The 25,335-nt window shown below is 34.4% G+C and overlaps 2 protein-coding genes and 1 long non-coding RNA gene across 7 annotated transcripts in view; all 3 read left to right on the top strand.

The window, feature by feature from the left end:
* The first annotated feature begins 2,908 nt into the window (after positions 1–2,908).
* On the top strand, positions 2,909–18,461 carry LOC105833272 (serine/threonine-protein kinase Genghis Khan). Of its 4 annotated transcripts, none has more exons than XM_012674887.3 (27): positions 2,909–3,201; positions 4,234–4,415; positions 4,675–4,854; positions 4,949–5,220; positions 5,288–5,587; positions 5,701–5,844; positions 5,939–6,061; positions 6,143–6,351; positions 7,084–7,298; positions 7,394–8,397; positions 8,539–8,774; positions 8,911–9,017; positions 11,394–11,591; positions 12,518–12,681; positions 12,995–13,250; positions 13,517–13,803; positions 14,203–14,346; positions 14,503–14,638; positions 14,819–15,060; positions 15,326–15,506; positions 15,577–15,765; positions 15,934–16,119; positions 16,229–16,410; positions 16,593–16,691; positions 16,822–16,945; positions 17,088–17,245; positions 17,445–18,461. In XM_012674887.3, the coding sequence occupies exons 2-27, from the start codon at positions 4,289–4,291 to the stop codon at positions 17,556–17,558; spliced, it is 5,577 nt and encodes a 1,858-aa protein (XP_012530341.1). In that variant the 5' UTR covers positions 2,909–3,201; positions 4,234–4,288; the 3' UTR covers positions 17,559–18,461. The 4 variants fall into 4 exon arrangements, with proteins under 4 accessions (XP_012530341.1, XP_036141035.1, XP_012530342.1 ...); XM_036285142.1 differs by lacking the exon at positions 11,394–11,591 and adding an exon at positions 3,725–4,098 and having other exon boundaries at positions 2,910–3,201; positions 4,660–4,854; XM_012674888.3 differs by lacking the exon at positions 11,394–11,591 and having other exon boundaries at positions 2,911–3,201; positions 4,660–4,854.
* A 5,312-nt stretch (positions 18,462–23,773) lies between these two features.
* LOC118648892 lies at positions 23,774–24,445 on the top strand. Of its 2 annotated transcripts, none has more exons than XR_004965482.1 (2): positions 23,774–24,146; positions 24,301–24,445. It is a non-coding gene; the product is annotated as an uncharacterized LOC118648892 (long non-coding RNA). The 2 variants fall into 2 exon arrangements; XR_004965481.1 differs by having other exon boundaries at positions 23,776–24,130.
* Positions 24,446–24,987: 542 nt separating this feature from the next.
* The window catches only part of LOC105830048 (myotubularin-related protein 10-B), a 4,586-nt gene continuing 4,238 nt past the window's right edge, over positions 24,988–25,335 (top strand). The window contains 4 exon segments of the mRNA XM_036284167.1: positions 24,988–25,018; positions 25,118–25,178; positions 25,180–25,205; positions 25,208–25,275. Coding sequence (XP_036140060.1) covers positions 24,988–25,018; positions 25,118–25,178; positions 25,180–25,205; positions 25,208–25,275 — 186 coding nt within the window.

Below are 25,335 nucleotides of genomic sequence, written 5' to 3'. Positions count from 1 at the left end.
CTATCGTATAACTTTTAACCAATAAACTTGCAACTTTTCTGTTAGAGCGGGTATTTGCGCATACGTTTTCTTGCGAATGAATTCAAGAATCGAGCCCCTGGGTGTTTACGATAATGGCTCTCCGAGTAATTTTCTCTAGGACCGAAATATATGATAAGCACAGCCATCTACTACCATCGTGATTCGTGACAACTCAGTGGGTGTTTACGATAATCCCTTAGTGTTTACACCGAGCACTTGGTACGCGTATCAAATAGTAAATAACTAGTGAATGTATTTAATCATTGGGTGTTTACGATAATGGCTATCCGAGTAATTTTCTCTAGGACCGAAATATATGATAAGCACAACCATCTACTATCATCATGATTCGTGACAACTCAATGCTGTCCGGTATAGCCATCACGAGCAAGTTGCGAGTTCCGTGAGTTTGTAGCAGGTAACCTAAAAAGTACGATATAAATAATTTGATTATTACAATTAAAAATAATCTGTTTTTAATGTATGGTAAGATTATTAACTTCATTAAAATAGTAATTATATAACACAATTATGTATTTTTAAAGTATTGTCTAAAGTAATATTAAAGAGATTATTTTATTTACAAATATTTTATTTATTTATTAATTTGTTATTTTTTTTATTTATTAATTTCTATCAAGTTTCTATTATAACATATATCTAACGCATATCTAACGTATATCTGTTAATTTACAGTATATCTTAATTTACTATGCACTTGTATTACAAATTAAAAAAATTTATTGTAAACATTATTATTAGTTTCACATTAGTGAAATATTCATTCATAATATTTATACATAAAAATATATGATTCTTTAAAATAATGATAACACCATGCAACTTATCATTAACAGTTGTTACAAGAAAGAAAAATATTTATACTTAAATTTTTATTTTACTTGTAATCTAAAAAATATTATTAATAATGATTTATTTAGTAATTTTACATAATTTATCTCATTTGTTTCAAAGTGTTAACACCATCCGTTTAATAAAAGATGACTTTTCTAATATATATATGTTAGTTAATAATAAATAATAATATTTATTGAGAATCAATGTTTAATTAAAATATTATATTAGGTTTTGAAATAATACCGTTATAATAGAAACTTGATAGACAAAATAAATATTTGTAAATAAAATAATCTCTGATATTACTTTAGACAATACTTTAAAAATACATGATTGTGTTACATATAATTACTATTTTAAAGTTAATAATCTTATCATACATTAAGAACAGATTATTTTTAATTGTAATAATCAAATTATTTATGTCGTACTTTTTAGGTTACCTGCTACAAACTCACGGAACTCGCAACTCGCAACTTCTTCTTCTTGTTATTCCCCAATTGGATATCCGACTCTAACTCGCAACTTGCTCGTGATGATTTGGCTGTACCGGACAGCATTGAGTTGTCACGAATCATGATGATAGTAGATGGTTGTGCTTATTATATATTTCGGTCCTAGAGAAAATTACTCGGATAGCCATTATCGTAAACACCCATTGGCTGATCAGCTTAAATTCACTACTTTCTACGCGTACCAAGTGCTCGGTGTAAACTAGGGCAATGCTGTCTGGTATAGCCAAATCAACATCACGAGCAAGTTGCGAGTTGCGAGTTCCGTGAGTTTGTAGCAGGTAATCTAAAAAGTACGATATAAATATTATAAATAATTTGATTGATTATATATAACAATTAAAAATACTCTGTTTTTAATGTATGATAAGATTATTAATTTTATTAAAATAGTAATTGTATGTAATATATGTAACACAATCATGTATTTTTAAAGTATTGTCTAAAGTAATATTAAAGAGATTATTTTATTTACAAATATTTTTTCTGTCTATCAAGTTTCTATCATAACGGTATTATTTCAAAACCTAATATAATATTTTAATTAAACATTGATTCTCAATAAATGTTATTATTTATTATTAATAACTAACATATATATTAGAAGAGTCATCTTTTATTAAACAGATGGTGTTAACACTTTGAAACAAATGAGATAAATGATGTAAAATTACTAAATAAATCATTATTAATAATATTTTTTAGATTACAAGTAAAATAAAAATTTAAGTATAAATATTTTTCTTTCTTGTAACAACTGTACGTTAATGATAAGTTGCATGGTGTTATCATTATTTTATTTAAAAAATCATATATCTTTATGTATAAATATTATGCATAAATATTTAATGTGAGACTAATAATAATGTTTACAATAAATTTTTTTAATTTGTAATGCAAGTGCATAGTAAATTAAGATATACTGTATTTATAATATGTACTGTATTTATAAACACATGTTTATAAATACGTTTAAATAAAATAACATTTATAACATTAATAACATTTATTAAGAATCAATGTCTAATTAAAATTTTATATTAGGTTATTCATAGTCGAACCTTCTTAAGTACTGTCTTAAGATGCCATTAGCCAATCACAGAGCTGTATTAGCATCTTAAGATATTGCTTGAGACGATCTTGAAATAAGATTTGACTGGCCGATATTCATAGTCAAATCTTATTTCAAGATCGTCTTAAGCAATGTCTTAAGATGCTAATACGGCTCTGTGATTGGTTGATGGCATCTTAAGACAGTACTCAAGATGATTTTAAAAATATAAGACCTGACTATAAATACCGGCCCGAGCATTTGTTGTATAAGCGTGATGCATACGAAAAGAAAGAGAAAAGATGTAAGAAGAGCTTCTTTCTCTCTCTGACATCATCGTAGTAGGGAGAGCCTGGGGAAATGATGAATTGACGCGAGGAGATGAGGAGAAGTGCTCCCCACTTCTCCGGCATTAAAAAGAGAAAGAAATTTTTCTTATATCTTTTCTCTTTCTTTTCGTATGCATCAACGCTTATACAGCGGAATGCTCGGTCTATACTTACTATGTCTATGGACGTAGTGCTGCCATGTTTTTTCTACGGGGCTTGCTAGGGGGTCAATCGAATTGTTAGTGTTCGTGTTCGGAGATGGTTATACAAGATGGTTTTTGATAACCAAATGGTGTGCGTGATAAACGATTGAGGAAAAGATTAAGACCAGGGCGCGTCATTTCGGTGAATATACTCGTGTCGATGTGACAATCGCTTGGAAACGGCGAGAGAGAATCCTTTGGCTCGGAACAGCTTCCTGCGCGATAGGGTAACTATGTCACGAGTTCGTGTTTCGCGAATGACAATGTGTATGTCGTGTCGAGGTTATAAACCTGAAATTTAGAACGTTTCGCGACAGTTTACAACGAGTCTTACATTAGACATTTGACGATGTAACGTGATTGTGCGTTGCGTGATTCAATCACGTTGTACGAAACCTATCCCTTACCGTTTTTATTAGAATCTATATTCCATTCGCAAACGCAGTGTACTCGGAGCACTATTTTTACTCGCGTACTTTTTTATTTAGGCATGTTACTCTTGTTGCATATTTTCATCGTTGAATATTTCAGCTATCTTTATAGCAGTTACGTAATTTCTAACGTGAATGATCGACCGGTATGGACGACCGAGAGTGACAAGTATACAATTAAAATGTTTCGTGCGTCCTGTCTCACTGACATAGATTCATGATAAAAAGAAAAAGAAATATTTATTGAAAAGAGAAACTTTCATATAGCTTCTATTTATTGATGAATTAAAATACTTTTTAAACTTTATTTTCTTTAAAGGTCCGAAATATTGGTGAAGAGTGATTACAAATAAAATTTTCATATTGTCAGAATAATGAGATATTTGCGATATTGCTGTAAAAAACGCAAAGTTTAGGTTTTTTTACTTTTATTCCACTTTTATTCTACTACATTTTCTTGTTCTAACTACTCTTTTATTTTTCTTTTAATTTTATTTGTATGTTTTCCAATGTATTTATTTTTAATTATCCCTTTATTTCATTTTTTTTGTCTCTTTTTTTCTATAATCTTTAATTTATAACAACAAAAATCATGTAACAACTATATATGGTGTAAAAATTAAAAATGTCTACATTTATTTCGAAAGTTGGAAAATGTGATAAACTTGTTGTGATTGGAATTTATTTGCATTGGTGAGAAAAAGGATTTTATTTATCAAATTCGCATGTGTGTATGTGTACTTGCGCGCGCGCGCGTGCGCACGCGCAAGAATATATAATCATGAGCAACACTTAAAGACTACTGAGGAAATTGCTTGTATGTTACAGGAATTTTATCGAGATGTAACAATGTGGTATAACGAATTTAAGACTAATAGTGACAATGGAAATATCAAGTGTAGATTGTGGTAAGAAACAGCCTTGTCGACGAAGCGACATGTCAGATTCGTCGAGATATCTTTATAGCCATCTTCCTCCTGACATTATGCCAAAAGGACTATCCAACAATGGTAACAATGTGCTAAATGCATTTTTATAAATATATACTTTGTTTCACTCACGACATGATCCTCTCTTTTGTGTGTGTGTGTGTGTGTGTGTGTGTGTGTGTGTGTGTGTGTGTGTGTGTGTGTGTGTGTGTGTGTGTGTGTGTGTGTGTAAACGATGGGGAGCGTATGCTCCTGTGCGAGAGAAATTTGTTTTATTTTTATTATTAATTATGTTTCTTTATTTACTGATTTATATTTGATTTAGAAATATGCTATTTAGGCATAGGAGGAAGATTACGTCAACTTGAAGGCTTGTTTATTGGTGGTTCTGCCCAAGGTGGGCGAGTGGGTCATACCATTTCGATTGAAACACTTATAGACGTTTTACTTGTGCTCTACGACGAATGTTGCAATTCTTCGTTACGTCGTGAAAAAACTGTTTCTGATTTTATTGAGTTTGGTAAGTAATTGTGTTTTTTGAATCTTGTTTCGATGAAATGCTATCTTGATATTGGACCATATTCGATCACACGCATCGTGTTGATTCTTTGCAGTGAAACCGATAACTTCTTGCATCAAGAACTTGCAGTTGACACGGGAGGACTTTGAAATTGTCAAGGTGATTGGCAGAGGTGCTTTTGGGGAAGTATGCGTTGTAAGAATGCGTGGCTCGGACAAGGTGTTTGCTATGAAGATTTTGAACAAGTGGGAGATGCTGAAACGTGCCGAAACCGCGTGTTTTAGAGAAGAAAGAGATGTTCTGGTGTATGGTGATCGCAGATGGATCACGAATCTGCATTATGCCTTTCAAGATGACAATAACTTGGTAATCTTGCGTTGCGATTTGAGATTATTGATCGTTACCTTTTTCCATCACTTATTTTATATTGCAGTATCTGGTCATGGATTACTATTGCGGAGGAGATTTATTAACGTTACTGAGCAAATTTGAGGATCGTTTACCCGAGGACATGGCTCGATTTTACATAGCAGAAATGGTGCTAGCTATAGGTTCTATACATGACTTGCGCTATGTACATCGAGACATTAAACCCGATAATGTTTTACTGGACGCGAATGGTCATATCAGATTGGCTGATTTTGGCTCTTGTTTACGATTGTTCGAGGATGGTACAGTGCAAAGTAACGTCGCTGTTGGTACTCCAGACTACATTTCACCAGAAATATTAAGGGTAATGCTTGACGAAGATGTAACACGTTTACTTTGAGTCTTTTCTTAATATTTCTTTTTTTTGTCACGTACGGTTTTTGTTGTATTTGTATTATATTTTGCTACTCTTGTTAGGCGATGGAGGATGGTCAGGGACAATATGGTCCTGAATGCGATTGGTGGTCTCTTGGAGTATGCATGTACGAGATGCTCTATGGTGAAACACCTTTTTACGCGGAATCTCTAGTCGAGACTTATGGCAAAATTATGAATCACAAGGTAATACTTTTCAATTCCTATTTTGCGGCTTCTTATCAAATGGGACAAATGAGCAAACTCACTGCTAATTGGAATTAATGTTTCTTTTTTATAGAATTGTTTTGACTTTCCTACGGACGCTGTGTACGATGTTTCTGAAGAAGCCAAAGATCTGATGCGCAAGTTGATTTGCAGCTCTGAATTTAGACTAGGTCAAAATGGAATTGATGACTTTAAGGTAATTTTCTTTGCATTTCATAATTGTGGCGACGTGTTTCATCTTCTGAGCCATATCTTGTATGTCTTTAAAAAAATGCAGAAGCATCCTTGGTTCGACGGAGTCGATTGGGATACGCTCAGAGATAGCACTGCGCCGTACATTCCTGAAGTCTCGTCACCTAGTGACACGTCCAACTTTGATGTCGATGATACAGATGTTCGCACTTCCGATGCCGTTCCACCAGCCGCGAATTCAGCCTTTTCCGCGCTACATTTACCATTCGTTGGTTTTAGTTTTACGCAAGGAAGGTACGTATGTAATGTTTTTTTTCTCTTATATTTACTCTACATTAGTATACTTATATGGTAATATTAACGCTTCGTTATTTTTCTGAATTTCATGATACAAGAAAATGCTTGTAAAAACGAAATTTGCACGAATAATAATAAATGTACTCGTTTGTATATCTGATTGAATCTGTTATGTTTTGTAAAATTTTTTTCAATTTTGTACCTCTGTAAAAAAATACCTTATTCATACGTTTTATTGATATTATCTGAGTTTCTTAGTTAGCCCAAGACTCTAATGCTGATGGCGGAAACATTTTTGCCTAATGTCATACAATTTAATATCAAGCATTTTAATATAAAGTCAAGTAGATTTCAGAAACCTGTGTGCGTGCATGCGTGAGAGAGAGGGAGAGGGAGAGGGAGAGGGAGAGGGGGAGAGAGAGAGAGAGAGAGAGAGAGAGAGAGAGAGAGAGAGAGGGGGGGGGGGAGAGGAAGAGGGAGAGGGAGAGGGAGGGAGAGGGAGAGGGAGGGGGGGGCAATAGTCTTTGACATAAGAATATTCTCAGCAGTTGCTTGATTGGTGACACCCGGGTACTTGTACTGTCATGACTCATTGAAATTGTTGTAACATTGATTGTCTTATCCATGACCATAGAATAGTAGGCGAATTGAATTGTCGTGAATAGCATGTTGTGATACTTTTGTTAACGATATGCTTAATACATGATACATAGATTTTTAATGTTACAGTTGTATATCAGATCTGGGTTGTATATCTGCCTTATCTCAGACGGACAAACGTATACAGTTACTTGAGGAAGAAAATGCAAGGTTGATACAAACTATTGACGATATGAAAAATCAATCGAGTATAATTCATTCTTCTCCTGGTATCTCTCCAGATTCTAATAATGCGACCAGAAAACTTCAGGATGAAATTAATACGCTTACGAAACGCAATTGTGGTAAAGTTTTAAGTTTAAATTATTCCGTTTAATCCGTACGTGCTTGCATGCGTGCGTGTCACAATATTGACATGAGATCTGCTTGTTCTGTACAGAGTTGGAGTCGCAGTTAAAGTCTATGGAGGTTCCACGTGAATTACGAACTTTAGATAACGGTGACGTGACAAAATTCCGAGAACTTGAAAAGCTAGTTCGATGTCTACGCTCGGAAAAGGAAGAAGTCATCAAAGATAAGTTGGACGCGCAGGAGAAACTGAAGCTTCAAGACAAAGAATTGAAAGACGCGCTCACGCAACGTAAACTTGCGATGGCGGAATATACGGAAGTATCGGATAAATTATCGGAACTGCGGCAACAGAAACAAAAGTTATCGAGACAGGTTCGAGACAAAGAAGAAGAGTTAGAAGTTGCGATGCAAAAGGTCGATACTTTACGCCATGATATTCGGAAAGCTGAAAAACTGCGAAGAGAATTGGAAAATAGAATTGATGAAGCAATGGCGGAGACTAGCAAAGAACGGAAATTGAGAGAACGCAGCGAGGAATATTGCAAGCAGATGCAAGAGGAAATGGAGAAGATCAGGCAACGTTCTCTTGGAAACGACGCCAGTGCGAATCATGCTTTAGCCACTCAAGAGATTAATAGATTAAAGGCAGAAGTTGAAAAGCTCGAGGTTCAATATAATGAAAACTTGACTCAGCAACAAGGCAGGTTTAATCTCGAGATTCGAAGTCTGCAGGAACAATTGCACGAAGCTGAAACTAGACGAGAACTGTTGGAGAGAGAGGTGCAACTCACCAAGGAGAAATTGGATGCTGCGAGACTGGAAAATATCACCGATAGCGAAGAAACTATAAATGAGTTAAGTAGACGTCACGAGAGAGAAAAGATTATGCTGGTTGAAGAAAATAAGAAACTTGTGTTGGAACTCGGTGCCCTCACTGACAGTGTTAATAGATTGCAAAGTGAGAGAAGACAGTTGGAGGACGAATACGAGGAATTGAGAAACAAGAAAGAAGCAATCGCACAGTGGGAAGCTCAGATTACTGAAATTATTCAGTGGGTATCGGACGAAAAAGATGCTCGTGGATATTTGCAGGTACATACTTTGATCGTTGATTCTTTAATATCTGTTATTATTCGTTACGATACGATAGTGACATATAGATTGCGAAAAAACGTTTTTTCTTATACTTTTATTTACAAAGAATAGATATAATATTATATATTCCCATTACAGGCTTTGGCTACAAAAATGACGGAAGAGTTGGAATTCTTGAAACACTCTGGTGGAGTTGGTAGTGTTGGAAGTGGAACCACTATGGCAGATAAAAATTGGCGAAATCGTCGCTCACAGAAGCTCGATAAGATGGAACTTTTAAATTTGCAGAGCTCCTTGCAAAGTGAAATACAAGCGAAGCAAGCGATTTCAGAGGAACTTACCAAAACTCGTTCTGATTTGATAGCCGCACAAAAGTAATTTTTTTTCATTTTTTATTGAAGAATTTATGGAAATAATTATCGCGCAAATACAAATGAAAAATACAACAGATTAAATATTTTGCTTCTTGTTCTACTATTTTTTCTTTTCTTTTCTTTTCTTTTTTTTTAGGGAATTGAGGGACTTGAAGCAGCGATTAGATACCATGTCGCACGAATTGAAGCGTAAAGATATGCAAGTAAAAGAGTTGCAAGCACGTCTCGATACTGGGGATGGCTGTAAGTACACTTCAATTGACAATGTGGAAAGCGAAAAGTGCACAAAAATCTGTTCGTTATATAGCTATGGGAATATTGCGTCTACACTTGTTCTGCAAGTCGCAACTGTACATGTTATATATTTGATTTGTAGATGTGTTGATCTCTATACTAGCGTTGAACGTGTTTTAAATTTTCATTTTATACTATAATATTACTGACGGCTGTGTGCGTGATTGAGTGAGTGAGTGAGTGAATGAGTGAATGTACGAGCACGCGTGTGTGTCTACACGCACGCACATATGACATGTCGAATATTTTACTGGGGCTATCCTAATGTTATTGAAATTTCTTTATACTTTCTTTGCATTTTTGGTGATAGCTTTTGCATGCGTATCTTTAAACTAGTGTAGTTTTAAAGGAATATTTTATATTAAAATTAAATTCTTTTACACACACAGGGTGTCCTAAAACATGTGGGTCAACGATCGTAAAAAGGTAGAAGGGATTGAGATGAACATAAAAGTCCAATATTGTCTTGGGTTAGGTCTTGAGTTAGGTCTTGGGTTAGGTTCACCAATAATCGAGGTATTAATTTTTCAAATTATATAAATGAAAGCGCGCCGAGAGAAGAGCTTGATTCGCTCGAGCCATAACACGGGAGAAATAATCTATCGTGAATGTATGATAAGCTTTCATTAATTTACTGTCCACAATTACGATAAAAATTAATTAGATTATTTGCAGATTCCATACGTTAATATCTCGATTATTGGTGGACCTAACTAAAGACAATATTGAACTTTTATGTTAATCTCAATCCCTTCTACCTGTTTTACGATCATTGACTCACATGTTTTGGGACACCCTGCATACACACACACACATACACACACACACACACACACACACACATACACACACACAATATACATTATATTATTTATTTGTCAGATTATGATAAATATTTACTCTGAGTGCATACTGCAAAGAAATAAAGAGAGATTCGTTAAACATAGAATATACATATAGAAAAGAATGTTCAAACAATAAACTTCCAAAATAAGGTAAAACTTAAAATACACTCGTGCAATTTTTGAAGAGCGATGCTATTTTTGCAATTTAATATTTGGTACCGAAATAAAAGTGATCAACATAACGATATATCTATCGCAAATATTTTTTGTACAATTTTATATGGCCTTTAGTTGGGATAAAGTGATGAAAGCGTTATAGAGAAAATATGCAACTATTGAAAAACAATAATGAAACGTCGCAAAAATGCCTTTTCCCCTCAATAATCACTTTTATTTCTCTATTTACAAGATGATGAAATAGATTTTGTATGTATACTCTAGTTTCTCTTTAAACATCTTGTCTCATCTGCGATACTTTGTTCGTACTGTTTTACTTTTTTTACTCGTCGAAATTCTGCATTGATCAATATTTCTGTTTCTGTTGATTCTGAACGTAAAATTATAACAATACGAGTTGTTAACATCTCTTCTTTAACGAGATATGCTCTGTGCATATGTTTTATCAGTATTACTAAATGCTAGCGAAGGAAGAGAGGCGATGTGATAGGCGATTAGTTGTTTAAATTGCTGTCGATTCTTCTTTTATTACACATCTCGATCGTTATTTGACGTAACGATGTTAACTACGCAATTATCGTAATTTTATTCTAAAGTTTCTTGATTCATCTCCACTCTCATTGGTCGTAAAATCATAATTATGTAGATAAGCGAAGTGAATCTTATTAACGATATGAAATTTTTATTTCTTTTATTATTATATATTTATTTATTTTATTTATTAGCGTGCGCTATGTGAGATATATATTTTAATACAGATGTGAAATATAGGGAATGGATTCTTCCTTCATCTCACCTATGGCTTAGTCTTCGTAATATAGTTTATGTTAATTTACTTGGGCTTAACGCTGGTACAAGTGAACAAAAATTTAATATTCAACGAAAAGATGGGCTACAATAATTATATATGTATTTTGTCATATCATTATCAAAGATACGTAAAGGATATGTTAATGTGAGATTTTTGCGGTTGTTATCTACGGCGCGACAACCTAATATATCGGTATAATATGTTATACAAATTTCTTTAAAGTGGGAAAAAGTATGTTTCTTTATGTAGAAAGTGTGGGAGAGAGGAAGAGAGATTTATTGTCTGAGACGTATTAAATTTGTTTCATATCGATGTACAAAATACAAATGATAAAAAAAATCGTTATTGCTGGGATCTATGTAGCATAGTAATTCGATTCTCCAGTACGGTGTGCGATTCTGATTTCTAGACTACAAAGTGCCTCTGTTTATTGGCGTAACGAGCTGCGTGTGGGGCCTCTTGTTGCTCATCTTCAAACTATATTTGTGACAGCTGTCTCATCCTGCGATACAACAAGCAAATCTCCAAACATCGTTAGCACCAAACCCCAACGTATCATCGTACATCAGCCGTCGTCACCCTTACCAGTAATGCGTGCCCCCCGCATCACGACTTGTCGCTTATTAACTAGATTCGTTCCAGTCAACATGTTCATCAGTCAGAATGCCGTTACCATCGTATCGCCGCCCGGTAAATGATGTGGCAGCAAAAAACGACTTTGGATTGGTTATTTTTAAACAGTGCGCTAATTATTTTACAGTGCAGCGCTATGTTTCATTTCTTTTTTATTATTATACATTTCTTATATCGTGTTTTCCTGGGAAAAATTTAACAGGAACGAAACATAGTACTGTGTTGTCTTTTAAAGCTTATAATAAGCAGACGTTGATGTGCGTGACCCTCGATAATGATATTTCGAGTCCAACTTATACTGGTCATTTTCATAAATGTTGTGTTTTTTTACAATTAGCTTTAATAATCTCGATCGAATGATTATTTTAGTCAATGAATTAACAGATGTGCGCGTTGTGCGAATTGAATGCGTTTAGTGTACAAATTAGTAAAAACCAACAAGTTGAAAAACTCATAACATTTCAAAGTTACTTTTGATCTTGTGATAGATAGTTGGATTGTATTATATTTGTTATAACGAAGCATGTGTAAAATGTGCCGCATTTTTTCGATATTTTATATATACATATACATATACATACATACATACATCATACATACATACATACATGTGTGTGTGTGTGTGTGTGTGTGTGTGTGTGTGTGTGTGTGTGTGTGTGTGTGTGTGTGTGTGTGTGTGTGTGTGTGCGTGTGTGTGTGTGTGACAAAAATGTCAGGAAAACATGCAGTTTTGCAAGTTTTTTTTTTAAGTTAAATTTAAAAAAGCATGCATGCTTAACAATATGTACTAAAAGGTTTACCATGTGTGTTTTCAGATAAGATGTGATTACTTAAATGTCGTTGAAGTTTTAGTAATAAGATGGTGTTCTTTTCTTTTCATGTGACGAATATTTTACATACTTGAGATTTAAATACATTTATTCATTAATTAATACTCTTATTATCATTGACGTGTTATTTATCCAATCTCTATCTTTTATTAGTTTTAGAACGTCCTACATCACAGATGTCGTATCTTGAGCATTTTCTTAAAGAAACTACAAGTAGTACTCGTCATGGCAGTGTCGACAGTGTGGAAGGTGACATTGAGGACAATCGTGCACCTAGTATTACGAGCAGCAAAAGTAATCTGTCTGAACTTAGTATCGTAAGTATTTTGACATGTGTAGATGTATTCTATATGTATAAACGCACGCACGCACGCAGGCGCGCGCGCGCGTTAGTGTATGTGGGTGGATATGTATGTATGTGTACAATAAAATATTTTATATACAATAATTTTTTCGAAAAATGAAGTAAATTGTTGCGTGCTATTTTTACTATATATGTACAGATGTATGTACGTAATACTATATATAATAAAAATAGCATGTACAAAAGCATATAATATTTTATGGTATATACATACTATCTTACTTGTTAGTTTTATTAGTTTTTTATTTTATTTTTATTTTTTCTAGGATCCAACTTCGCCGTTATCTCATGAACTTCTAAATAAGTCTTCATCCACCCATGGTCAGACCAATTTGCAACCAAAACCCAAGTCACACCAATTTCTCGTACGAACGTTTTCAGCGCCTACAAAGTGTAATCACTGCACGTCTTTAATGGTTGGTTTAACGAGGCAAGGAGTTGTATGCGAAGTGTGCGGCTTTGCATGCCATATGCCTTGTTGTGACAAAGTACCTCCGATGTGCCCTGTACCCCATGATCAAAGTAAGTAACGTCGTGACTGTCCAAGAACAAATTTATTTGAAAGACGATAATATCTAATATTTTCAATGTCTTGCAAAAAAATGATTGCTTTCCATTTTAAACACATGAATTAGAATTACTAGAGTAATCTATCTAGTGAGCAGAAAAAATTCGATTTCTTATATTTCAAATACTAGCGCGAAACTATCGCTTTGGCGGCTTTTATGTCCGTATCTTTGTGATACATAACTTCCGCAACGTGTGACCATGTTCGTGGCTTGTTTCAGCTAAACGACCATTGGGGATCGATCCTACACGTGGGATTGGTACTGCGTACGAAGGATACGTTAAAGTGCCAAAAATGGGTGGCGTCAAGAAGGGTTGGGTGCGTCAATTCGTCGTAGTTTGTGACTTCAAATTATTTCTTTATGACATTTCACCAGATCGAAATGCTTTGCCATCTGTATATGTTTCACAAGTTCTGGATATGCGAGATGAAGAATTCAGCGTCAGCTCCGTTCGTGATTCTGACGTGATACATGCTACAAAAAAGGACATTCCGTGTATATTCAGGGTAACGTTCCAAATGTGTTACGTTTGAAAACTAACACTAATACTCTTCCTTTATCTTATTTGACAAAAAAAAATATTGGGTCTTGGGCCAAATTTCACATTCGCGTTTATGTCAACGATGAAATCGTGAGATCATGTATCTTCTGTGTTGTATATCCGATATCGGTAAATTTTATTCGATTTATTGCGACTTCTGATACGGTGACATTTTCTACTCATTTGATTCGATCTTACTAGCTTGGGTCTAATAATATGTCAATATCGTTTCTTTTCTCTATTGCTCTAAAGTATTTATATTTTTGTTATTGCGTGTTTGTGGTATTTCGAATACTAATGTATATTATATCTTATGCTTGGGAATATTTGTCTGAATAATAAATCGTTTTCCTTTTTTATTTAGATAACTACGTCATTGTTGGAGCCTCCTGGATTGAGAAATCATACGTTAATGTTGGCAGATACGGAGAGCGAAAAAACAAAATGGGTAGTAGCTTTAAGCGAACTTCATAGGATTTTAAAGAGAAACAATCTTCCAAACACAACGGTATATGCAATAGTTAAGAATTAAAGTGATTACGTCAAGTGATGCATATCCTTTCTTCTTTGTCATTTTTCTTCATCTTTTTCTTTTTTTTTTGCATATCTCTTTTTCATATCTTTAACTACTACATTGATATATTAGTGTCATCTTTTTTTGTAGATTTTTCGAGCGAAAGAACTGTTGGACAATACCTTGGCATTCATTAAAAATGTAATGTCAGGGGCGATTATTGATCCGGATCGTCTAGTCATTGGTACAGAGGAAGGTCTCTTCTGTTTAGATTTAGATCGTAGCGGTGAGTTGTATCTAACGTGGCCTAAATTTTAATTTTTTGTTTCGCAGGCTTTATCAGAAAATGCTATCGTTTTTACTCGTAAAAGCCTTACTCGTTCACATTAAAGAAAACAAGAAATTAGAGTTAATCACGCAAATCATCTGACGACGTATAGAGCGTAAATTTTTCATAAATTTACAGAAATTGCAAGAGTCGGAGAAGGAAAAAAGATATATCTTCTTGAATATGTTACCGAAGAGCAATTGATTGTGGTATTGAGTGGAAAACAACGTCATGTACGGCTGGTTCCAGTACGTGCCTTGGACGGAGACGAAGTCGAATGGATTAAAGTAGCGGAGACTAAAGGATGTATTACATTAACGACTGGAATAGTGCGTCGTAATCCGCTTAATTATTGCTTGTGCGTTGCAATAAAGAAACAAGTAAGGCACGCTTAACGATTACTTATATGTTATATATGTATAATATGTATAGCATGTTATCCAAGAGTATCGTTTTCTTCCTCCTCGCCCTTCTCTCTCTCTCTCTCTCTCTCTCTCTCTCTCTCTCTCTCTCTCTCTCTCTCTCTCTCTCTATCTCTCTATCTCTCTATCTCTCTATCTCTCTATCTCTCTATCTCTCTATCTCTATCTCTATCTCTATCTCTATCTCTATCTGTAACGTATTGCATTGCGTTTTATTTTGCAGAACGCATCGCAAATCATCATCTATGAAATAACACGTACGAAAACGAGACATAAGCGTATACGTGAGTTAATGTTACCATGTCACGCACAAACCTTACAAGTTTTCTCTGAAGGTCGCTTGTGCGTTGGTTATCCATCTGGATTTTCCATTTACAGCATTTTAGGAGATCATCATCCTATTTGTATGTATGAAACGAGATAAATATGTAGTCACTCGTGCTGTTACATCCAACTTTTTTATATTTGCTCCAGCTTTGGTCCACGCTGAGAATACGCTCTTGGGTTTCCTTACTTATAGTGCTGTGGATGCGTTACGTTGCATCGAGTTGGCACGGGGTGAATTCTTATTAGTCTTCCACACATTAGCGGTATACGTTGATAGTCAGGGAAGAAAAAGTCGGGATCGGGAGATAATGTATCCTGCAGTGCCTACAGCAGTTAGTAAGTATGATATGACTGTCAGAACTTGATTTTTTTAGCTGTACGAATGTCACGCTTACACGCACGTGCATACGCGCGCGCGCGCGCATACACACACACACACACACACAAAACACACGTCGTCCTCGTAGTCTTGATATTTATGAATCGTGTATTTTCGAATTTTAGGTTTTTGCGAAGGATATCTATTGGTATATAGTGAAACTCATATCGACGTGTTTGACTGTACATCTGGAGACTGGTTACAAACGCTTAATGTAAAACGAGCTCGACCATTAAATATTTCGGGTTCTCTTACGACTTGTGTAATAAATGACATGCCATATGTTATTTATCTTAGCAATTTGCATCAGCGTAAGTATGTTTCACATCTAAAAATCTATACACGATGCGACTTTTATGCGACGTTTTATTTATCATTGGATTAATCTGCTATCGCCAATTAATAACTTTTTTTATCTAGGAGAACTATTAAATTTGGTACCATTGGATGCGAGCGGTAGACAAATGACGAGACCACGGCGAAGATTTTCACTACGAGAAGGTAATAGGGCTATTCGTCCTACAGACAGGCGTTCGAAAATGATTTCTGCGCCGACAAATTTCAATCATATTAGTCATATGGGTCCAGGAAATGGGATACAGGTAAGTGTATAAAGTTTAAAAGATCCAATAGTTTACATTCCGTAAATGACAACTCTTATCGTACGTTAATCACACGATAATACAGACGAATTAGATTTTAAAGGACAACTAGTTTTTGGCGTTTCGTCGTGTATACATATTTGCAACATGTAATATTTTTAATATATTTTCTTTTATTATAGATACAGCGTTTATTAGATTTGCCCACGACATTGGAAACTGCTGATCAACAACATACGAGTCATCATGGCAGTTCTCATCTTCATAGTAGTCAGCAAAGAGTAAGTAATGTGAATCATTTGTTGTTTGATGGACATATAAATCGCAATAATTTTCTGCCAGCCCAATTCTCGAAGCAAAACGAATAAATATATTGACTCTCTCTTTCCCTCTCTGATTTTCTCTTTATAGCTATATGATGCTACACTTCAAACACCGAACAAACCGGCACCGCTGCCTCCTAGGCATCCCCCTTCTGACGCGCGTCGTCTGAGTTCGCATATATCGAGAAACTCTGGTTATTCACCGCACAACGGTAAAGAATATATAACTTGTTGACAAATTAATTTTTCTTGTATGTGTATGTCTAATGTATAATAAACAAAATAATATATATCTTATAATATCTTGTAATTCTTTGCGTCACGATTAATCACTTGAAATATATATGTATATAGGTTCTACAACAACACGAAGAGGTCCTGCGCCGCCCCGACCAACTGCCACGCCTCCTTCCTTACCGCGCACTCCAGTGGACCAAATTGATTCTGAATCGGTACATTTGCGTTCACATACTCCGCTCTCTCTTGGTAGTATTGCATCTTTACATAACAAGGTAATTTATTCTTTTTACACGAGCTGTTTATTACTATGTAGATTGTGTGTGATTGTGATTATCATTACATAAAAATATAACATAAAAAACATGAGCAATTGACTTGTGACTTGCCTACTTGTTATATGACTTTTAAAAACAGAGTTGTTATTTAGACGTTTGCAAGTATAAAACGTGTGTGTGTGTTTTTTTTATATAGGAACATCCGTCTGGTGGCAGCCCTAGACACTCGATAGCTTCGAACAATAGCTCAAATCCATCAACACCACCGAGTCCCGCACACGATCACGGATCGTCTTCGTATGATTCGTAAATTTATTTAATATTTACGAAGATTTAGATAAACGGTATGTATTTAGTACATATTTAAGGAAAATGATCAATTTGATATATACATATGCATATGTATACCTGTGCGCGTCCTTATAGTATATGTATGTATATATGTTGAGCTCTTATATATTTTTACGATATATTTCTTTATTCTCCATCTATCTTTCTATCGTTAAGAACGCATTTTGATAATCACCTCGTTGACTATGTTAACTACGTCGAATCTGTATTTGTTAATCTTGGAATCTCTATTATTTGATAAATCGAAATTTAATTTTAGATTCGAGCCTAACATATATAGTCATATATTTGTAATGTACTTTATAGTATACAGTACTCGTTTGATCTTTAAAATGGAAAGTTACTTCGCGGTATTGCCTTACCGTCGTGCAATATAATTATACATACTTGATATCACATACAAGAGTGAAACGATTGTCATAATAGTGTGCGCTTTAACAACTTTTCAATACGTATTGGCGCGCTATATACGTGATTTTATATAACTATATGTATGTATGTGTGTGTAGATATTCATTTCTACACATACATACACACTTGAAATAGATAAACTTTCTTTGCAGCAATTTTCTTTGCGAAAAATGCACTAGTACATTTTATAATTTTCTGATTTTTAAGAGTTTATATGTAATAATTTATGATGCACTTAATGAAAAAATCCATTATTGATATAATGGTAAATTATTGTAAATAGTTTATACTTAATGAGAGAAACGATATATCGTTAAGCTCGCTTTGCGATGCCATATCTATTCTATTTCTTTCGATAGTTGTTATTCTTTTTTTCGATGAAAATAATTTGACAATTTATACAATAAAATTGGAATCTCAGTCAAATTAACTAGCAATAAAATTTAAGCTATTTAATATATCGTACATACCCTCGATTTTAGACAAAACAGTAGCTGCAAACGTATAAGTATACTTAACAAACGTTAAATACCGGGAATAACTGCGCACGATTTTTATTTTTTCCAATATAATTAGTCTCGCGTATGTTGTTATCACGGAAGATTCGCGTCGATGTTCACAAGTACAAGACGAGTTCTTTCTAAATTTTTTTTCTTACCACGCATGTGTGAATACTTGTTCTTACTCCTCCCTCCTCTCTCTCTCTCTCTCTCTCTCTCTCTCTCTCTCTCTCTCTCTCTCCCCCCTCTCTCTCTTTCTCTCTCGCCAACACAATCAATTTTCTTTTATGAAATTAAATCGAAAATAAATTCAAAAAATATATATAACGTAATCGCCTTCTCACTTTTCTCTGACAAGTTATAAGCAGCATGAATTACGCAGAACCCTGTGCGATTATCCCCGGTTTAACGAGATGACGAATTAAACGGAGCGCCAATCGATTTGATGCCTTATGACTAAGGGTGCGTTCGGGGAGACGCTATTAGCGCTATCAGCATCAGTTTATCTTTGTTCTACTTTTAATGAGTAATGAAGATGGACTGATGCTGGTAGCGCTAATAGCGTCTCCCCGAACGCACCCTAACTGTTTTTCTGTCGCGTCATAAACGCACTAATTGTGCATGGTATTATCCGACGTGTGAATAGTAGAATTGTCTTGTCGCGAGCTCCCGCTGGTAATAAGTAGTTGTTAAGAACAACGGACTCATGATTGCATTCACCTGTATATGCGCTACAGGCATACGTGATGTTGTCGTGTCGAGAATATGCGGCGGAAATATGTATCGTGTGTATATCGAGTGTGTGTACCCTACCCCGGAGATAGAACGAGAGAGAGTATTGTCTTTTGACGATTTTGACGTTCATGTCTTGGATCGAAGGCATAATAATTGACTAACAGAATCTTAGTGCGGATCATTTGAAAAGACTAGTTGGAAATAGGGAAAGAACGTATATTACAGCCTGTGGTAATTACTAGACGTATAAAAGATTTCACATATACATGAATACATTTAAGTGCAATATATCGAAATTAAGGATAATGCTAAAAATAATGAACAGCCGATGAAAAAATATTAGATATGTTATAATTTGATTGTCAGAACATTCGAGATAGTTCTTTTCTTTTGTAAATTAATATATGCGAATTAATTAGATTTTATATAACGTATGTATATTTCGTTACTTTTGTGTGCATAACGAACGAGTCAAGTGCCAATATGCGAGGCGTATGTCCAAATGAAACTAATTTATTTCGCATGACGATATTCTTTGTCTTGGTTTTTAATTAAACAATTTATATGATTATTGTCATAATTGTCTTTTTTTATAGCTATAGTTTTCTAAGAAAAAGACGGTGAATTTAATTATCGAGATTTAAGTTATTTTAAACGAACTTTGAAAAACGTATATTATATTGCGTTTTGAAATATAAAAAATGTACAATTATACACTTATTAAAAAAGAAGAAGAAAGGAAACAGCTGTAAAAATGTAAGAGTTGGTACAACTGTCTCAGGATTCTATGCCAGTAGATTAAGTACGATATAACATTACCTAGCGATCAAGAGACTCGAACAAATTACTCATGATAATTTTACGTTCGTTGCTACTCCCCCTCTCAATTTTTGATTTCTGAAAAGAATATTCAAAATTGAAAAGTTTAATTATGCGCAAAAATGTTGAATAAAAGAACATCGCGCGATTAAACTCTTTCCGATATTATACGTATATAATGCAGTATTTTCCATAACACTAAAACACTAATTGCAAGTGAAATAAAATTTAGTGCAGATTACAATCGCAATTGAAAAAGATACGTGCGAAATGAACGTATCGCTGTACTTATCAATAGAATCGAATGATCCGCCTATCTTCCGTTATTGTTTACTTAAGATTTTTAAGACGAGAGATATTGACTGTTCATATTTTGTGTTGTGTCGTCATTTTTGATTAGATTCGACGATCACACGAAAGGAATTTTATTCCTGTATGTAGTATTGTTTTCATATCTTTGTAAATAACTCGATTTCGGTCTACTTATCTCGAATCTATTTAAGAATGTGTGTGTGTGTGTGTGTGTGTGTGTGTTTCCAGTTACCCCCAATGTTGATTTATGAGCCTATCCTTATTTATATCGGACATACTCTCTATGGGGCTACTATGATAGAAGAACATAATCCTAATCAGTTATCATTTTATATGTAAAAATAAGATCGTTAGATGCGTATATTGTTTTTATCGAGTATCAAAATATACGGTATCCTACGGTGCACGCGATAAATTATATATTACATATTAAATATATAGATTGTACGAATTTGATTAGCATTTTTACGTAAAAACGGGCAGTCATCTTATTTAACTCTGTATAACCCAATGTAATTATTTCACGAAACAATTTTATACATTTTAATAATACAATTTTACTAATAGATTACTAGACAGCGAGGCGGAAAAGTAAGTAACTGTGTAATGAAATTGTAACTGCGAAAACGTCCTTTCACTCTCACTTTCATTCATCAATGACTGTCCCAATCATAATTTACTAAAAAATCAAATCGAATTAAAAAAAACGATATGCAATCCCTGAAAAGATGCAATTGCACATCTTTTATCAACGCAATAAGCATGTCAAATTTTCAAAATTTTATGGTAATATTTTATAGTAATATAATTGGGTTATAGAGGGTTGAAGATACACTGCATTTTGAATTGATAATCTTTATTAACAAACAGTAAGATTGTGTTATTCGTCACTTTGCAAACAAAATTAGATTAACGTTCGTTAATCTAATTGTGGATGGAACGTCTCATCTACTCCTCTCTTGCGCGCGCACGCACGCACGCACACACGCACGCACGCACACACACACACACACACACACACACACACACACACACACACACACACACACACACACGCGCGCGCGCGCGCGCGCGCACACACACACACACACGCGCGCGCGCGCGCGCATTTATAACTATAAATATACGCGTATTATTAGCAATATTTATTAAAAACGAATAGTAAAATGTTTTAATTTACGCTTTGGATGAAAATTGTATGTACTTCACTGTAAATTATCGCGTGTGAAAATTATTAGCAAGGAAGGAGACTAAACTATGTATTTAGTATTTTGCGACGAGAAACCAGATGCGCCTGTTCTATAGATTTTCTAATATTTATATCATTTGTATTCATATTTTTTCTCGCGTGTTGGACACTACTAAAAGGAAAGTAGCGAAACGTATACACTGCATTTTTTATTTTATCTATTCGCAAACAAATTAATTTCCCTTTGTGTAAAACAAGTATTAATAAAAATAAAAGAGAGCCCATACCCATTATTGTATCATTATTCGTTTACATTTCTTTAATGTGTTTAGCTTAAAATAAAATAAAATACACTGGCGCAAAAAAAACGAAACAAAATTTTTGACCGATTTTTAGGCAATATTCAAAGTGATGCAACTTTGCGAAAAATTATCCAAATTACATGTACTTTTTTTTAAATTAAAGGGCAAAGACTCTATTATGAGAATCCCTACGCGAAAGTTTGATTTGTTAAGTGCGAACCTTTTATATCGCATAAAAACCAAACATGTGTTTTTTATTTGAAAAAAGTAAAAGTTTGTTATCATTTTGCACAAGTTTCTCGTTAAATCTTGCTAATATTAATTCAGATTCTGAAAGTTCATTCTTTTCTAAACAATTTCAAAAAAAAAATACATGTTGATACGATGTTTTTTGTTGATTGCACGCTAGTTTGAAATTTGCACTGCATTTTAAGGTATTTTAGCGAATAAATATGGTATTTTTTAATGTCATGAATTTTGAGTATCAATATGATATTGCACATTAATTTTATTCGTGTTTAACTTAATCATACCGCCGTTATCAAAGTGACCCGATCTGCACCACGTGGAAAATGACGATCAGATTTTGTACATCATGTGCCCCTGAAAAGGCTGATTTTTTTAAATAAAATTTGAAATTTTACTCTTTATGTATGAGTATGTGTATATGTATGTTTACGTGTATGTGTGGGTTTATGAGTATAGATAAATGTGATCTGTTGACTTCAGTGAAATTGGTGCATTAGCTATCCGTTATATTCAGATCAGGAAGTACAAATTTCCACCGATGAATTTCAGAGCCACATGATGTACAAAATCCGATCGTCATTCTCCATGTGATGCAGATCGGGTCACTTTGATGACAGCGGTATGATTGAGTTCAACACGAATAAAATCAATGTGCAATATCATATTGATACTCAAAATTCATGATATTCAAAAATACCGTATACTTGCTAAAATACCCTAAAATGCAGTGCAAATTTCAAACTCATGTGCAGTCAACAAAAAACATCGTATCGACATGTATTTTTTTTTGAAATTGCTTAGAAAAGAATAAACTTTCAGAATCTGAATTAATATTAGCAAGATTTTAACGAGAAATTTGTGCAAAATGATAACAAACTTTTACTTTTTTAAATTAAAAAACACATGTTTGGTTTTCATGCGATACAAAAGGTTCGCACTTAACAAATCAAACTTTCGCGTAGGGATTCTCATAATAGAGTCTTTGCCCTTTAAATTAAAAAAAAGTACATATAATTTGGATGATTTTTCGCAAAGTTGCATCACTTTGAAAATTGCTTAAAAATCGGTCAAAAATTTTGTTTCGTTTTTTTTTTGCGCCAGTGTATATGATTTAAAATACCGCTCCGTAATAAACATTTCCTTCTTCTGCTTCTAACTGCTTTTCTTTTTAAGCATGGTCTACAATACACGGAATAAGGGCCACTTGCACTAAACTCTGATTAACTTAATCGTTGATTAAAGCGTGGTCCACTATACATGGAGTAAGCGTGGAGTAAGGGTACCATTACATTTGTTCGATTTTGTCGTACGACGAGTTTGTTGGACGATAGCGATTGGCTGCTGATAAATAGCCAAGTGTGGAGACTTTATCAGCAGCCAATCGCTATCATCCAACAAACTCGTACGACAAAATCGGATAAATGTAATGGTACTCTAAGGGAGCGTTCCCACCGAGCGCGTCGTTCTTCGCGTCCAATCAAAACATCTATTATATTTTATCATAATAAAATGGGACGTTTTGATTGGACGCGAAGGACGACGTGACGCGTGACGCGCTCGGTGGGAATGCTCCCTAAGGCTGCGTCAGTCTTTGAGTATATATACATGGAGGAGGAATTGTCATGGTTTCATTAAGGTACTATAAAAGTGAGTATTCTCACGTCCGCCATTTTTCTTCAAAACTTTCAACATTATAATATATGTAATAATAGTTGTGTGTTGGCTTCTATTAAAAAAAGTATTACAATTGGATTAAATTGTAATCGAATAATTCAAGAACGCGAAATTGAATTTCAAAATAATAAAAATATTATTTTGGGTTTCACTATTTAAAAATTATGATAAATATGGATTTTAAAAAGTTATATCATAATATATAAAGTTAGAAAATGTAAGATTGATTATTTTCGCATGTCATCAATACAACTGAAGGACTTGTTACAAATGGTTATTACAAATGGATAACAACAAATTGTTCGTTTTATTATAAACATTTATCGATTTATAACAAAATGTAAGATGTTCTCAAGGTACCCATCCATTCTTGTTTTCATTCACATTTATGTACAGATATTTTATTTAATCCTATCTTAAAATTACTCCTTATGTTTTCGCTAATCTTCACTATCAAACATTGACAAGCATTTACACTCATCAAAACATAAAATCTCTATCGTTTTACAGTGAGAAAAAACCGAGCTGCTCTTAATAACGTGGTGAATTTCTGGCGCGGGCACATATCTTAAACTTGATATCAGTTTGCATGGTCGAGGACTGAAGCTGTGCTCAGAATCGCAACGTGACTTACGCCTTATGCCGAGCGCGCGACGGCTTACGGATAAACGGAGCGCGATGTATGCGTGAGTGTGCTCGAGCTGTTTCGGATTCTGATTGCTCGGAATCGCAACATAGGACTGGAGTCATTGGAGTGGCGTATGGCGTTAGTGGCGGCGACGGATATCTATAATGTCTGTTGCAACACCTCTCAATTCTTTCCTCTCGACAAACTCTTCACTTTTACTACAACATTTCGCCTTACAATTCTTTTCGAAATTTTTAAGATTCGAAAAAAGGGGAAGGAGTATGCAATCAGGTACGCGTTTTGAATACCGTAAAAGCAACAGTTTGTCAATCGGTCGCGGTTATCAGTGATTGCGCGTCTAATAAACTTTCGCTTAGGAGGATTGAACTATTCATAATCGGAGCACTGACGATATTCCCCGGTGTTGTATTGTTACTAAAAGGGTAAAAACTATCAATCGTTGCGTGAAGAGAGCAAATACCGACGTTCTTATCTATCGATGAAACGTAATTTTCGTTTATTCCAAGTTGATTTACGTCATTTTGAAGTAACCTAATGTAAAATTCGACATGCCTCTGTCCACCGTTACGAATCTCGAGCGTCGGTATCCAACGGAAGTAGCATTGCGTCCAAAGCTCGAGATTAGAGACCGCGTATAGAGGTTTCGTAATTGCTCCGTTTTTTTCATCGGTGTTACAGGATACAAACGTTACTCACCAACAAACCATTTGTATGGATATACAGATACATGTTTGACAAATCGATGAAATTTATGTAACAGTAGGTGATAGAAACGAAAGCTAGTTCCCGGTAGTACAGTACCATCGAAAGTGAAAGGGATATTTATTATCTGCAAAGTGAGTTCCATCTTACAATGTTTCAGCATTCAATTCTGAATTGATAACGATAAGACTACA

This window comes from Monomorium pharaonis, chromosome 1, assembly GCF_013373865.1.
Source record: "Monomorium pharaonis isolate MP-MQ-018 chromosome 1, ASM1337386v2, whole genome shotgun sequence".
In the NCBI taxonomy this organism is placed as follows: Eukaryota; Metazoa; Arthropoda; class Insecta; order Hymenoptera; family Formicidae; genus Monomorium; species Monomorium pharaonis.
This window is presented reverse-complemented; position numbering and strand designations above follow the sequence as displayed.

Excerpts from the sequence above, each read along its gene's own strand:
- LOC105833272 (XM_012674887.3), top strand. The coding sequence starts at position 4,289 with ATGGAAATATCAAGTGTAGATTGTGGTAAGAAACAGCCTTGTCGACGA. Across the intron at positions 4,855-4,948 it reads TTCTGATTTTATTGAGTTTG|TGAAACCGATAACTTCTTGC; the intron begins GTAAGTAATTGT and ends GATTCTTTGCAG. Across the intron at positions 15,061-15,325 it reads GCGTTGCAATAAAGAAACAA|AACGCATCGCAAATCATCAT; the intron begins GTAAGGCACGCT and ends TTTATTTTGCAG.